Source organism: Anopheles aquasalis, chromosome 2, assembly GCF_943734665.1.
Source record: "Anopheles aquasalis chromosome 2, idAnoAquaMG_Q_19, whole genome shotgun sequence".
Classification (NCBI taxonomy): Eukaryota; Metazoa; Arthropoda; class Insecta; order Diptera; family Culicidae; genus Anopheles; species Anopheles aquasalis.
The window spans coordinates 34202501-34217500 of record NC_064877.1 but is presented as its reverse complement, the minus strand read 5'-3'; the positions used below and the strand labels follow the sequence as shown (position 1 = coordinate 34217500).

The window sequence follows — 15000 nt, the reverse complement described above, 5'->3', positions numbered from 1 at the left end:
GATATGACAATTTCTTTACAGCGATAAAAATTCCCGGCGTGAGTAGAGACAATGTAAGAGCAGAAGACCAACTTTTACCACCGTAACCACCGCATCACCGGTGAGCATACGCATGAATGGCATTGCTACCAGAGGGACAATGAACCTTCGGCCCTCCGCCCCTTTTTTCCCCGGGAGTGATAAGTGGAATTAATTAGATCGCCAATCCTCGACATCGATCCACCGCACCACCACCACCGCACGGTTATCCCGTTATGTCCCCAGCGAGCATCTCGCGTGGCGACGGACTCCTTACCTTGACGTAACGCCTTACGCACCGTCCCTCGTGGCCACCGATTATGGGCATTGCCGATGGAGCGGTGAGGTGGTGTTGGCATTGATGGCATTGCTTTCGCTGCGAAAACCGGGTCCCCAGATGAGGAGGAGCGGGCGGGCGGGCGGGCGACCGGGATCGTCAGGTGCCTGGTTCAGTTCAAAGCCCTCGAAGCACTGGGTCAAAGGCATCCGCAGCCGATGGAGGATGGAGCCTTCGAGATCGGCCTCGAACTTGAGCCGCAACATCGTCGTCGTCGTCGTCGTCGTCGGAGTTCTTTCACAAAACTTTCACGAACCCCCCCGCGCCCTCGATGTCGATGTCTGGACGCATGTCGTTGGCCGCCACGCATCTAGGAGGCAGGGCCAATGGCAGACCTACCGCATAGCCCCTCTGGGGACACACTCTCGCGAGCCATAAATGTGGAGAGAAAAATAAAATCATGGCATCGTCGTCGGCATTCAGCCAAAAGATCATTAAAGTAGATCTATTCCGTTTAGGAGTTTAGGTGTAATCAGATGGGGTGGTTGCGGTGAGGCGGGAGGTGTCCTACAGCCCGAAGCTGCCTACCAGTCAGTTCGGGAGGTGTTCCGATGGAGCCTGCGAGCTAATAAAAACGTTTTTCTCCCCTTGACCCAGGACCACAAGGCGGTGGCCACGAAGATCGCAGACGGTAGCAACGATTCCAGCCACCTCTGCTGCTGCACTGCCGTAACTCGATCACTTCGATCATCACCGCGCCTTTGGCCGCACGTGCAACGAATGGCGATGCTGCACTTGGCGCACGTAATCGGCCACCGTCCCAGACCTCGGCGTGGTCCCGGCGTGCGAGAGGCTGCTCTGCGAAGCAGATGATGAAGCACATAATACGATAATTGGCCGCCTGGCCCCGGTCGGATGGTGTAATTGAAATTAATCCTCGCCACACGAGACCAGTGCGCACGCGGGAGAGAGAGAGAGCGGGAGAGGTGCCGTTGTGTTTTGGCCAGCACACCAAATTGCTGTAATCGGACACCAGCACCAGCGACCGTCCAGCGCAGCGCAGTGCAGCGATCGCGATCGATGTTCGTCGCTTTACCGGATGTTTAAGTCTTTCGTCGTTTCGGCTGCCGCACGCTCGCAATCAATTACGCGCCAGCAGCGCCTTCGTACGCGGTCAGCTGGTAGCGGTACTTTTGAGCAAAACCAATTGGCCTCCTCCCTTAACCGATTCCGCCTTCCGGAAGCCAAAGGAACGGGCTCCGAATCGGTGATCTCGGCGATGTGATCTATGGTCAGGTCGCTGATGGTCGCTGTGATTGTGTCTACACTCATCCTCCACTCGACGACCGATCGCTTCCGGACAAGAATGGTCAGTTTTTTTTACTCGCCTTTTTCCTCTTCTTCCTTTCTGCCTTTCGCACAAATGATCGTTCATCGACAGACCCGCGCGGGTCCGGACTAACGGAGGGTAACGGTTCTATCGAAAGGGGGAAGATTCGCGGTCGCACATCTTAATGCTATCTCGATGCTCGAATCTCGGCCACCATGGAGGAGGGAAAAGCACAATAAGTAATTATGTTATGACACGATGATTTGTTCCATCGTGATAACGAGGCGCGTCACGTTCTAACGAGTTCGCGACGTTCCTGTGAAGCTTCCGAGGTTTCAGAGGCCTCAGAGGCAGAAGTTCCGTTCACTCGTCCCAGCGGTGATGCATTCTAATGATACACCGCCACCGATGGTTGGTTTGTGATGGCGGTGGACACCGCAACCGGTGGCTGTCATCGTTCTCATCGTCAATCGTCCAAAAGGATGGAAGAGGAAGAGGAGGAGGAGGAGGAGGAGGAGGAGGAGGAGGAGGAGGACGGAAGCCACGGGCGTGATGATGACAGCTCAAGACGACGACGGCGACGATTCCGCGAAATTAGCGAGCGTTGTCTTCTTCATTCTTCTTCGCGTTGGCTTCTTCTCTCTCCGTTGCCTGACTCCGCAATCATCGTCATTGAATCGATGGAAATATGGTGATTAATGTTGTCGCCCATTTTCGCCCCCTACGCCACCACGAACAATCACTGCTCGGAGTTCAGTGACCTCTTCTTCGCCCTTCTTCTTCTTCTTCTGTCCTGCAACGCTCTCGGCAGCTCAGCAGCGGCATTAATCCCTCGGCTAAAGGTGAATGATTTCGAAGCCCGCAAAATGGCCCACAGAACCAGATCACCCCCAGATCACTGCACTGTTGAAGGTGCATTTGTAACGCAAGACCATGCCGGGCCTGCCGTGGCCTGGCCATTCCACCGGAAAGCACGATGACAGTTCCGGTGACGGCGATGCTGGTATCGACCTGAGGCGCAGAAGGCGTCTTGGTGAGACAGAGAGAGGTGAAGTAGAAAAAAAAAACGTTGCCGCACGAAAAATGGGTTCTTCTGGCCCCCGGGGTAGGATTAAAGCGTGATCCAATGCCCGTTGCTGGTGCTGGTGGTGGCCAACGGTAACTGACCGGCCGAGGAGTAACATGAGCTTGACATTTTTCTTAAGACCACATTTTATGTCACATAATCTGGATTTACCGTTCGTTGTCACTGCACCGCACGCGAAGGCGATCGGCGAGGGCCGCATTGCAGCGCAAAATGGATCAGTCGGTCGGTCTGGCCTGCCGTTGGTCTGCCGCTGTAAAAGGGTAAATGGTGACTCAATTAGTGCTACTCACGGCCAGCAGTGCAGCGAGTACTTGCTTGCTCGGAGACATAAAGTAAGGGAAGCATGATCACCGCCCCGGTTGACCAGAGAGCATAAGTTCCTCGTTGTCTTCTTCTTCGTTGTCGTCGTCGTCGTCGGCGGCGTCTTGGTTGGTCGGTGAGTCGTTCCGAGACCCCGTTTTCGCGCGCGCGAGACAGTAATTCGTTGTGACAAAGTAGGTAAGAGGACAATTAACAATAACCAAATTAAGTCTCACCAACGCTGGACGCCAGGGCGGACCGGCACGCCTGTGCGCACTCAGGAATGCCCTGGACACCCAGGAGTCTCTGTCCCTGTGAGGATTTGGTGGTGGTTTTAAGGCATTCCGAGACCAAAAGCGAAAGTACACACCAAACAGTCCAACAATGTGGCACTCCTTCGGTGCAACAAGTAACTTTAATTAGATGGACAACTCGGTCAATCACACTCCGTACGCGCCCGGGTGTGTGCGAGCGTCCGTTGTCCGAGTGTCTGAGGGCGTGGGATGGACAGCACGATTCCCGGGATCCCCTGGTAGTGGCTGGCCAGCTGACCTGCACTGGACAAGCACTTCGACCCACTCGAAGCGAACCTTCGCGCGCCAACCGCGCTGGTGATCGTTTGGTGGATCGTGCTGTTCGCGCGAATTCACGCGCGAGATTCCGCGGTCGCAGCTCTCGAGGAACAGGAAACAGAACCCCCGGGGGGGCCGCGCAAGGAAAGCAAAAGTTTGCGATCGCGATCGCATTCTGCCGCCGGCGGCGTGGTGGCTCAAGTGGCCGGCGTCTGTACACGAGTGGGCCGACCGATATCCAGATCATTCCGTCACGTGCACTTATACGGTCATAACAGCAACCGTTGATGACGACGACGACGACGACGACGACGACGATGATGATGATGATGCTGATGATGTTAATGTGAATGGACGCAGACGGAGCAGCCGACAGCTGGCTGGATGGTTGGGTTAGATCTGCTATCTGGCATTAATCTCTGGTATCTCTGTTCCGTTCGGACCTGAACGGCCAATCTTGACACTTTGGGAGGCGTTGGGAAGGGAGGGGAGCAGGGAGGGAAGAGAATGGGAGAACAAAGTGAACGGCTTAAACGCTTGACATATGATTCATGTTCACTAGAACCACTGGGGTCCATGGTGGATGCTGGAGACCAAGATTGCTGACGGGCGGACGGTTTGCTCTTCGCTTGGACAGGTCAGCCAGAAGAGATCGGGTTGGACATCTGATGGAGCCTACGCTTCGTTTTTTTGTTGCTTTTGTGTGGACGAAACGACGTACTCATTGCTGCTCCCGGGGAGTGAGAGGTTTTTCGGGGTAAAATTAACATTAAATAGAAATTTATCTACAGTCAACGTGTCCGGCTGTGACAATGGTAACGGATAGGTACAACATGGGATGATGTTAGGTAGACACGGTGTGTTTGTTTAGTAAAACAACTTCATCTTCTTGTTGTGCAAATTTACCTTAACGGCACAGATACTGCTTTCGGCTCCATTTTGTACCGATAAGCGAGTGTTTCATTTGAATTTAAGCAATTTAAGATAAGATTACATGCTGATAAAGAACGTGAAGTGACATTAAGTTGAACGAGTTCTACTAACAAGATTAGGGACGAGGAATTCTTCTGGAGCCTAGTGCTTTTCTAGATGGATTGGGAATGAATTAGGAAATAGTTAAATTGTTTCAATTTGAACTTTTACTTTTACTTTTGTTGTAATTATTCTTCATCTCTAGGAGTAAAATTTATAAGAAATTGCTTGTGAAAATGAAAACGTTATTTTAAACCTATTATTAAAACACACGTTTTCTTCTTTACAAACAAAACGGAAGGTTTTAAAGTCAAACATCACAAATTAAGAACTGCTAGTGTGTTTATGCCGGTAACTCTACAATGAACCTTGTTAAACAGTAAATTCGAAGGTATAGAACTGCCTGAATCATGAACTGAATACACGAATTTACTCCGGTTTCCACCCAAAGTCCCATCAAATATATAACACTTCAACAAACAAACAACAAAACACCACGCCACTGGCCCAATTCAGACCCCACCAATTGGATGGTAGTTATCTCCTTCTTTGCAACAAAACCAACCTTGAGTACTGTTCTACGGTTCTGCAGACAAAAGACACGAAGGATACCACCTCTGTTCTCCATGCTGCCAAATCAATCACCATGCGGATGGCGTGCATCTCTCGCGCACACAACGAGCACGGCTTGTATCCACCATCGCCAGGTGTCAAATAAAACATCCCGAATCACTCGACACTCGACGTAACGCACAACAACAATTGGCCCGAAGGAAGGGGGGCCGTGATGCTGCACCCTCCTGGTACATTCCTTCAACGACTACGACGACGACGTTCCGTGGAATCGGGTTCACGAGGTTCCTCCTTTCAAAACCGGCAAACTTCCCGACCAGCCCAAACCACCACCCGGCCACTAGGTGTCTGAAATATTCGTTTCATCATCAGACCGAGTGGCACATGCGGCATCCACCACCACCACCACCATGACCTCCAACACAACTTCTGGGCCCCTCCGAAAAGCGTTTCATCTTTCGCTTTCGTTCCATCCGGGCGCATCCAGGCATCCGTGATGGTGGTGGTAGCACACGGGCCAACCGGCGTCGGGCGTCTCTTTGGCAAACACAACACATTCTACCAAGCCGCACCAACCGACCGACCGACCGGCGAAGAATGCGTCATCATCTGCCTGCTGGTGGATGTAAAAACACCGGCCCGAAGAAGGATCCGGGCTATTTCGGGGTGGGAGCATTTTCGAAATTGTTTCCAAATGTTTTGGCAAATCGCCGCGCGAGTGCTCCAGTAATTGCCGGTTCCAGGTCGTCTCGGTCGTCGTCCTGGCAACGCAAGGCGGTCCGGTACCGTCTTGGCGTGATGATGAAGTCATCGGCATGGCAATATGGGCTGCTGCTGCTGCTGCTGCTGCTGCGATGGAATAGTTTCGCTTTGTTTGTCGGTTATTAATTTCCCAAAACTCTGAAAGCACATAGTTGGCACACTTTGCGATGTCTTCCTCGCTACCGCTGCATCTTGGGTATCCATTTCATGGAGCTGAAGCACTCCCGGGTCCCGGTTCGGGAGAATTCCTTCTCCAAGAACTCCATTGTGGCGACTGAAGTGCAATAGCAAGTTGCGACCACAGTGCTGTTGGTCTTAATAATATTGTCACCTTTGGCATGACCGAATCGCAGACGCGTACACGCAAGAGTGGCAATTATGGAACCATCCTCGGTTTCTGCTCCCCAGGGTACGGGGAAGTATCGTCCGATCTTCCTTCGCACCGTACACCGGTGGCCCCAGCCAACCGACCTGTTATGCTTACCGTTTGTTGTCGGTACTCTCGGTGGAAGTGTCCTCCAGGTGGTGGTTCGTTGTTGTCAGTCGAGCGAAAGGAGATCGACGATAATTGCCAGCTTGTTCGGTGTACCGTAAAGCTGGTGCTCCGGGTGTGGGTATTTTATTTGCTCTAGTGCACCCACTAGAGACCCTACCTACGGAGGGAGACCTACGCTTCCCAGCCGATCCGCACAGTATCAGCGTTTCGACGACGACGACGACGACGACAAGCTCTAGTCCGGAAGGGCATCCCGTTCGCCGTTGTCACATGCCCGGGCTGCCATGGGATACCGTTAATGATGTCCCCAGGATCCGGACACGACGATGCCGAGATGCCAGTTTACAGCTGGCTGGCTGGCTCACCAACACCATCAAGGGCAGTGCCACCAAGGAAGAGCGTGCCACACGCGAACGTGTTATTAGCGTGATTCGGGATCGGTTCTCGTGGCCATAGCTCTCGCGTTGTTGCTGCTCTTTCTGGCGGTGCCGCATGTTAAATCGCATTTTAAACGCTGACCACGACCTTCCACGGAACCCGGTTTTGGGTCCCCGGTCCGGTTGGGCCGAAAATGGGTTTTTTTTTTTGCTAATTTCCGTATAATTCTCACTCCACTCCAACGGGGAGGCGAAGGGCAGTTGGGTTTCGATGCGGTTTAACTAATTAAGGGTAAGAGCGCGGATCTGGAATACGATGTGGGAGGCGCACTACAGAGGAGGGTGTGCGTGTAGTGGCCCATTAATGTGGTCCTTGCTGGTGCTGCCCAAGTGTGTTCTCTTCGCGCACTAAATCGCTCGTAATAGTACGCACACTCGCATGCCTGGTGTATTGGCATTTATGGCCAGCGGACGCTAGGCCACTTCATTCGGTAACCGCGCTGTTGCTGGTGGTGGTCTCCATTTCAAGGCGCCATTCGCCGAATCCGAAGGTGTCGCGTCTTAATGGGTACTCGTCCGGATCCGATCCGATCTCTGTCCGGTCTCTTGACCTCCCCGCCCGTTGTAACAAAGCACTTAACGCAGACAACATCCCCAAACTCACGGAGCGGTTGAAATCCAAAACATTAAAACCAAAAACAACGTTCATCCACCGGACCACCGGAGTGGGGCGCTAGTGTTTGATGTACGCGACGGCGGGGGGGGGGGGGGGGGGGGTACTGTTGGCCAATTTCGGGTCCAATGATGTCGTCTCGATTGAACCGCTTTTCCATCTTTTTTGGAGCAATCCAGGTGGTCAGTTTGATGGCGAAGTCGAGGAGTAACAACTGGTGAATTGCTCGAAGCAAAAGGAGATGTCACTTTATGGTTTCACGGCCACGACTGTCTGTCTAAAACTGGCTAGTCGTTAACGACCGAGGAGGTAATTGAAAGTGTGGCCCGGTGTGACTTGAAGTGTCGTGTCCAGTGTCAGCAGGTGTCGCCACAACGAACGAGCTGCCAGCGACACACTGGACCACTTGAGCCGCCTAAGGTCGTTCCGAAGTTCCGTGGTGATGGTGGAGAAGAAGTGTCTGCCACTTGAGGGGTGCCAAATGCTCCAATGCTCACCAGCACCTGTGACCTGGTCGTTACTTGTTCGAGTGGACGAGTAGCGGACAACTGAAGAGGCATCTAAATTTCAGCTTATCCCACACATACGCACTCATACAGACACGGTCACACGCTCAGGGACACTTGGCGGGAGTTCATTTTTCTTTGAAATTGAACCCACGGCGCTGGCAGGTCCTCGACGTTTCGATAGAGCGGTTGCCAAAGGAAAGTCAGCTACCAATATCCTTAGCGTTGAATGGATCGAAGGACAGGGCGATGGGAGAGGAGGTGGAACTGATAATTTATTTCAATTACTCTCCTTCACTCGTTCTTCACGTGCCTTTTCTCTCGACTCCTCTGTCTGCTGCTCGCTCGAACACCTTCTTTCCGCTCGGTCTGCGGTCTCCGATTGCCGTGTCCAAACGGAGAACGAGAACGGGAACGGTGAAGTGCCCTGGTCCCGGGCTGCTACTGCCATCACGGAATCACGGCAGAATGGCGAGATAAACGGAGAATCGGAGATGTTATCACCATCCGGTCCATAACCGCTGCAGCGGTTGGCTCCTTTGCGCATAATTGCTCTACTCGCTACGATCGCCGATGGTTGGCCACTGCAGTGAGTGTGTCGGCGACAGACCCAATCCGATTGACTACGCTTCGACGGTAAAGATTGCTAGCCATAATGGCGTCAACGGGGCTGCTGGTGCGTCCTTTCGATATGGCCTGGCCTGGTAGGTTTGTGCACATTGGTGTACCAACGCTCAGCGTGATCCAGACGCTGTCATTTTGTCGCTGAGGAACGGCACCGACCGATAGAACCATCCGGAACGCCGAGCTGACAATGTCGTGGCTATGTTTTCAATTCCATTCCCAAGTTCGATCCAAGCATCGAATGCCATCGAAACCACTTGCCAGTTCGCGGTCTCTTCTGCGCTTCTTCGGTGTCCTGGCAGTCCGCCAAACAGTGGCTTCACGCGTCAAAGTCGTGGAATAATTGGACGCACTGTACGCATTCTTTCAACAGCTGCCAAACAACAGCTACGTCAATCGGAACGGAACGCGGGGGGGGGGGGGGGACGTGGTGGCACACCTGTCTTACTATACAAGCACACAGACCCGGGGGAATGTGTTTTGTGTGTGCGAGATTTTCTAAGCTCTTCTTCGGGCCAAGACATTCCAAAAACCGAAGCGAGGAGCCACTAACCAGGCTCGGGATAATGGTCCCAAGTACTCTTCATTCCCCGGGCCAATTTCGCCAATCACCACCACCACCACCACCACCACCGTCATGATGTTTGTTCTACTACCCCTACCCCTTACCGTACCATCATTCTCATCCGATTTCGTATTGTTCTCGTTTCTTCCGATTTCTTCCATCCAGCAGCAGCAGCAACAGCATCGCAGGCGAGAGATAATTATGTGAGTTCCCTCGGCTTAATCGCAGCGCAGCGATCGCAGCACCATCGGACGGACACTGCCACGGAACTCCACGGATGGCCACCGTGCATTCCAGAGTATAATTTATCAGCCACCATCACCACCACCACCATCACTAGCAGTGCGATCAATCAATCAATCAATCAAACCATCGACGGATCGACCATCGGGCGGATCGCGAACGCGCGCGATCGATCCCGGAGATCAGTGAAAAAGGGGGCGTGAGAAGGGGGTGTGATAAGCAGTGTCGCACATACACACGTACACCGAGTGAGCGCATCGCAGAATCCATCCATCCATCCTTACGGAACGCAAACAATGAGGCAAGCCGGCGGTGAAGCACAATCCTTGGCAACCGTAGTGCAGCAACGTAGCAGCCACAGCAATAGCACCGTGATTCACGGTCATTCCATCGGATAGTGGTCGGTATCGTAGTTGGCGTGGCGTGCCAGTGTCGCCAGAACGTCAGTGAAGTTGAGAATCGATTCTTGAGGGCCACGAGAGTGACACAACCACAGCAGGAGCAGTGCCAGTGCCCAGTGGCAACCTCGAACACCTCTATACTCCTCCTCCTCCTCTTCCTCCTCCAGTGCAGCAGCAGCAGCTCTTCAACATGTACTGCCTTTGCCGCTCCTCGAAGACCATCGCCGTGCGGGTCGTACTGCTCGACGAAACCGACTTCCTGCACGAACTCCAGGTAAGTCTCACCGGGCACCGGACGGACCGGCGGTCCCTTCTTTCCTCATTAATGCCCACGTCGCCATCGCCACGTTTGTTATCCGGAAGTTCGTCCCGCGCGGAGGTTGGGGGACGGATTGGAAATTGAATGGAAATTGAGCTCGTTAACAATCGGCACCTGTTTCTGGGTTGGCACCGTCACCGGCGGGATCGAGCTGGTTAACCTTGCCTGCGGCCGTAATCGGTGCCCGATCTCCGACGATCCGACGAAGCGAACGCTATTCCCGCAAGGAATGGGTCCCTGGTCCGGTCCAAGGCTTGTGGTGTGTGTGCGCGGGATTCGGGATGCAATTTATGCGAATTGAAAATCAAATTTATTCAATTCCATACAATAGTTATATTATCGCCTCATTGTTCCTAGCCACGCGCGTTCTAGCCTCCGGCCCGGGGTTCACGTCTTCTGTTCTCCTGTGTCCTCATCGTGGGCCACTGCTTTCGCGGATTATCGTTCGCTCACCATACCACACTTCTCGCTGTGGTGGGATTCCTTCGCGCTCGGCGTTGCTGCTTGGCACGCCAGCCAGCCTTCAATTGTAAATCCTTATCGCTGACCATCCGCCTGGTATGCGCTGGTTAGCTACACTAGTTCTCTCGCTAGGGCTGAACGTGGAGTTTATTTTTATTTTTTCATTCTTTTACTTGCAAAATATTGTCTTGGATTTCCATTTTTACGCTCCCCAACAAGCACTAGCGGTTGCTTTTGGGGTTTAAAAGTAGTTGTTGCTCGGTTGCACGGGCACACCAAGACCTTAGTTTAATGGAAGATCGCCTTAATTACACCCAACGCACACAGAGGCAGCACACACATCGAGCTTATTACGCGTTCTATGTTTGTCCTTATGGCCCCAGAGAAGCAGAGCAGAGCAGAGCGTTGGTCGTTAAAGCGAAATGGAATCGAGTTGCGCCAGCTCGGTGTCCTCGGCCACAATCGTTGCACATCTTTATGGGCCGCGTTTGCGCTGCATCAGCGTTCAGCTTTCCGCGCCCTACCACCCCTTTTTGAACGGCATTGGCATTGGAAATTGTAATTGTAAAACGAAATCACCGCGCCCGGGACCGCGGTCAATCCCGGGGCCGTAATAGTAGTCGCCGCAACTACGCAGTCGAGTGGTTCTCTCGAACGCGGATCGCCTTCTCTCTGCTGCTGCACCCTTTAACCAGCTCCTCGCGGCCACTAGTGACGATGGTTCGGATGGTGACGATGGCTGGCTGTAGCTGCCGGGCACCAAACTGCGGTTGGAATGATGGAAAATTATGTGTCTTAAATTTCAACTTTAAATGGGAAAAAAAGGTGGCCAAACCGCCTCTCCACCTCAAGGTCCCGGCACGAGGGCCGACTCCACCGATGGCCGACGGCTGAAGAGGAACAGCGAGCGGAGAATTGATAACGTATGCATTAAAAAAAAGAGACAAAATTTGAATGGCGATAAAAAATAAAGTATGACAGATAATTGAGTTCTGTAAATTACATGTGGAAAGGGAGTTTATCAGTTTATCAGCAAAAAAATTCTACGCCATTCCGAGTAGGATTCTGGAAGTTAGACGGTAATTTCGACATGGTAGTCAAAAACATATTTGTGCACATGTTTTTCAACTATTTCTGTGTCTTTTCATTTAATTTCTCCTCCGTTTTTCCAATAAAATTGTTAAAATAGATCCTACGTTTAAAGTTAGCCCAGAAATTTTCGATGGGCAGCAGCTGGTGGACGTTGAGGGGGTTCGCAAGCTTTGGTATCACATTGGTACTCAGCCGCTTCATTTCGTTTAACGATCACTTCGCGTATCGTTTCTGGTCAGACTCCCCGATCTTTGTACTATTAGTGTTCCTTGATGATTGACGCAACCTTCTACAGTCACTTTGCATAATAAATTTTCCCGATCACGACCAGTTCGGAGTTAAAGAAGGGCAGCTGATTGTTAGCCAATGGAGGGCCTTTTTGAGGAACTTGGTGTGTGAGTGAATTTCACTTTAGAGCTCACTTTCTTCGTGCGGAAAGTAAAATATGAAGTGCCTTTTAATATTTTTCATCTAGACTGAGATAGGTATCGCGTGCATTCACCACCGCCACGTCGCGATGCGCCAAAAAAAATTAACTTGACGATCGTGGTCAACCGCTGTCGCTGCGACATTATTTGCTGCTCTGAGATTAGTAGCCGGGATATTCGCTTTCTGACATGTATGGCTATGTACTCCAGATACTTCTCAATTATTTGGGCCATTGCACCGATCTCACGGCCAATCGCACGCAGCGATGTAACCACTTTTTCCTCGGTATCGGTCATCAGCATCCTTTGGAGGTTTTGGTCGGTCAGAGTCGTCGGCCGTGCCGAACTATGCCTTCTTGTGATGCTATTATTGTTGGGCAATAGTGCCAAGATCTTGTAGACACTGAAACGGCCATATCCGACACTCAAAAAGTGTCACACGATAATCTTTTTGGTCGCGTCAGGATACCGTTTTTGAAATGCGCAAACCTCGGAACGAAGTTGCTTCGCTTTTTTCGTCATCACGATTAGAGTTAGACTGATAAAGCTTTCAAATTTTGTCTGATGACTCATAGATAACTATTATTGATGCTGCATTTTTAGTTTCTGCAATGCGATTGACGGTTTGCCCAGGAAAAATCGGCAAATTTTGTCTCTTTTTTTTAATGCATACGTTATTTACGAGTAACAAATCTACTCCAGGGAGCGAACGTGGTTTCATCTTCTCCTACTCCCCGTTCTGACCGGAGCTCCTTTGCTGACGAAGTTTTCCGTATTTTTTAAACCAGAAAGCAGCGAAGGAACCGAGGGCCGGCTTTCTATGCAAAAATGGCCATCCAAAAGTCCCAACTTCTGAGTTACGATCGAAGGTCCGGACATTAATTTCCCGCCCCCCCCCCCCTCTTGCCGCTCGACAAACCACAACAGCGTGTTTCAACGTGCGCCGCCGCCGAGCTCTTTATCAAACATCACCCCCCGGGGGGACCAGGGTGAGGAGCGGTTTGGGGGATTATCATTCTCGCACCCTCAGCACTCCCTCAGCACCACCTCGAAGTAACTCCGATGGGCTCCTCCAAGTGTTGGGGTTACTGTTTACTGATTCATTAGAACTGTTGAATCAAACCTACCGCCGGGGGTCGTCCCGCAGTTCCTTTCGCAGGAAGCTTTGTTCTTATTTATGTTTTTGGGGTCCCGGATCCACCGTCCACCACCCCAAGCAGCGCTGGCAGCAATTATAGACCTATTCCCAGTCAACCAAGAAAGTTTTAAGGTCCGCCCTGAAAAAGGGAAGGAGAAGGTCGACAGGATGGACAGAGAGCGGGAGTGAGAGACCCGCATAGCTCTTCAAGATGAATTGGTCTCAGGAGCTGGCCCGGTCTTGGTGGCCGTCTGGCCGTCTGGTCGTCTGGTGGTGGTCGCTTGATCCGCCGTCCTGTTCTCACCTCTGGCAGGCATAAGGATATCATTCCGGCGGCTCGGAGCGAGTGGACCGGGTGTGGGGAGATGAGTTATTCTCGGGTGAAGAGAGGGCGTGCGAAGAACTTCTATTCTACGCAGCAACCGCAGCCCACAAAGAGTTTGGCCCCGGCATTTGGTTTGGGGAGGGATTTTTGGTGGGATCTGATATCAATCAACCTCCCATCCGGTGGCGGGACCGTGGTGTACGATGGTGATCCCATATATTCTGCCACAACTTTTGAACATAAACCAAATAGACAGACGTGAAGAGTTAGAGAGAGAGAGAGAGAGAGAGAGAGAGAGAGAGCGAACCGGGGTTTACGTAAGGTCCCACGCTTATCGGTTCGACTGTTCACAGAAGCGTGACTACCAAACACTTTCATTGCCAACATCCTCCGAGATCTCGATGTACTGCAGTGAGCAAATGTGAATGTCCTAGTGCGAGAGTAATCACTTAATCGGAATAGCGTACCGTAGAGTGGAGCAGAGACCGAGAAAGCAATCCAAGCTCGGCGCCAACTGTATCTGGCGCATAAGGCAACGGCACAAGTGCTGCTGTGCTGCTCTTAGTATCGCTCCAGATATTTCTGACCTGCCACGGCACTTGGCACTTCGGCGACTGCGGTACCTTGGCAGCTAATTAACTTCCGGATTATGGGGTTTTGGTATCTTATTTACGCCGGAAAGCCGTGGAAGCGCGGCGGCACATAAACAGCGTGGCCGTGCTCTCCCAGGAGCGTTAAGGCACAGCGGGCACAGCGGGTGCCTTTGTGGGGCATCGAGATGGAGCGCGACCTCGCCAGTGAGACAATGGCTTTTAATGCCTAATGTCTGGATTCGACAATAGAGCCCCATCCCCGAGTGCCATCAAATGCCGGAGTATGGGTGGGGAGAAGAAGGAAGCGTTCTGGATCTGGTACATGCTGTCTATGCCGCGCGATGTAGGTGAAGGTTACCGGGAACGGAAGCGTGAAGCAAAAAATGGGGTAAAGACATTAGCAAGCCGGCAATCTATAGCCGGGCCCGATAAAGCGACAAAGTAATGGTCGGGAAAATGGAAACTAACGATCGTGGTAACGTTGCGTTGATTTCCCACCCGTGCGGTTCTCCCGAGCGGTGGAATTTGGCCTATTTCGGATAGCACATTTCTGGAACATTGTATGCAGATTCGCAGGCTTGTTTAGCTGCCGGAGCTCTCGCGTTTGCTCCGCTTTTCAACATTTAATTAATAAACGTGAGAGGAACTTGTTTCGAGGGAATGCATCCGGGGTGCGGGTTGTTTCTTCGCGATTCTCGACCTTCTTCTGCAAATCTGCCCTAATCTTGGCGTTTACGATGCTGAAAGAGATATAATTACTGGAAGACTCTCCGATGTAGCGCAAGCCAACATACGGTTGAGGTAATACAACGAGAGAAAGACCAAATTTGTGGTGCCATCGCCAACCTATCAGAACCAGCATTGATG

The 15000-nt window shown here is 51.9% G+C and overlaps 1 protein-coding gene across 5 annotated transcripts in view; it reads left to right on the top strand.

Annotated features, from left to right (window-relative positions):
* The window catches only part of LOC126579776 (band 4.1-like protein 4), a 100570-nt gene that overhangs the window by 29424 nt on the left and 56146 nt on the right, over window positions 1-15000 (top strand). For 4 of the 5 annotated variants that reach the window (XM_050243389.1, XM_050243410.1, XM_050243398.1 and 1 more), the window contains exon 2: window positions 9298-10050. In XM_050243389.1, the coding sequence (XP_050099346.1) occupies window positions 9967-10050 (84 nt within the window). In that variant the 5' untranslated portion in view covers window positions 9298-9966. The remainder of the gene's footprint in view (window positions 1-9297; window positions 10051-15000) is intronic. The other variant, XM_050243381.1, reaches the window with a different exon arrangement.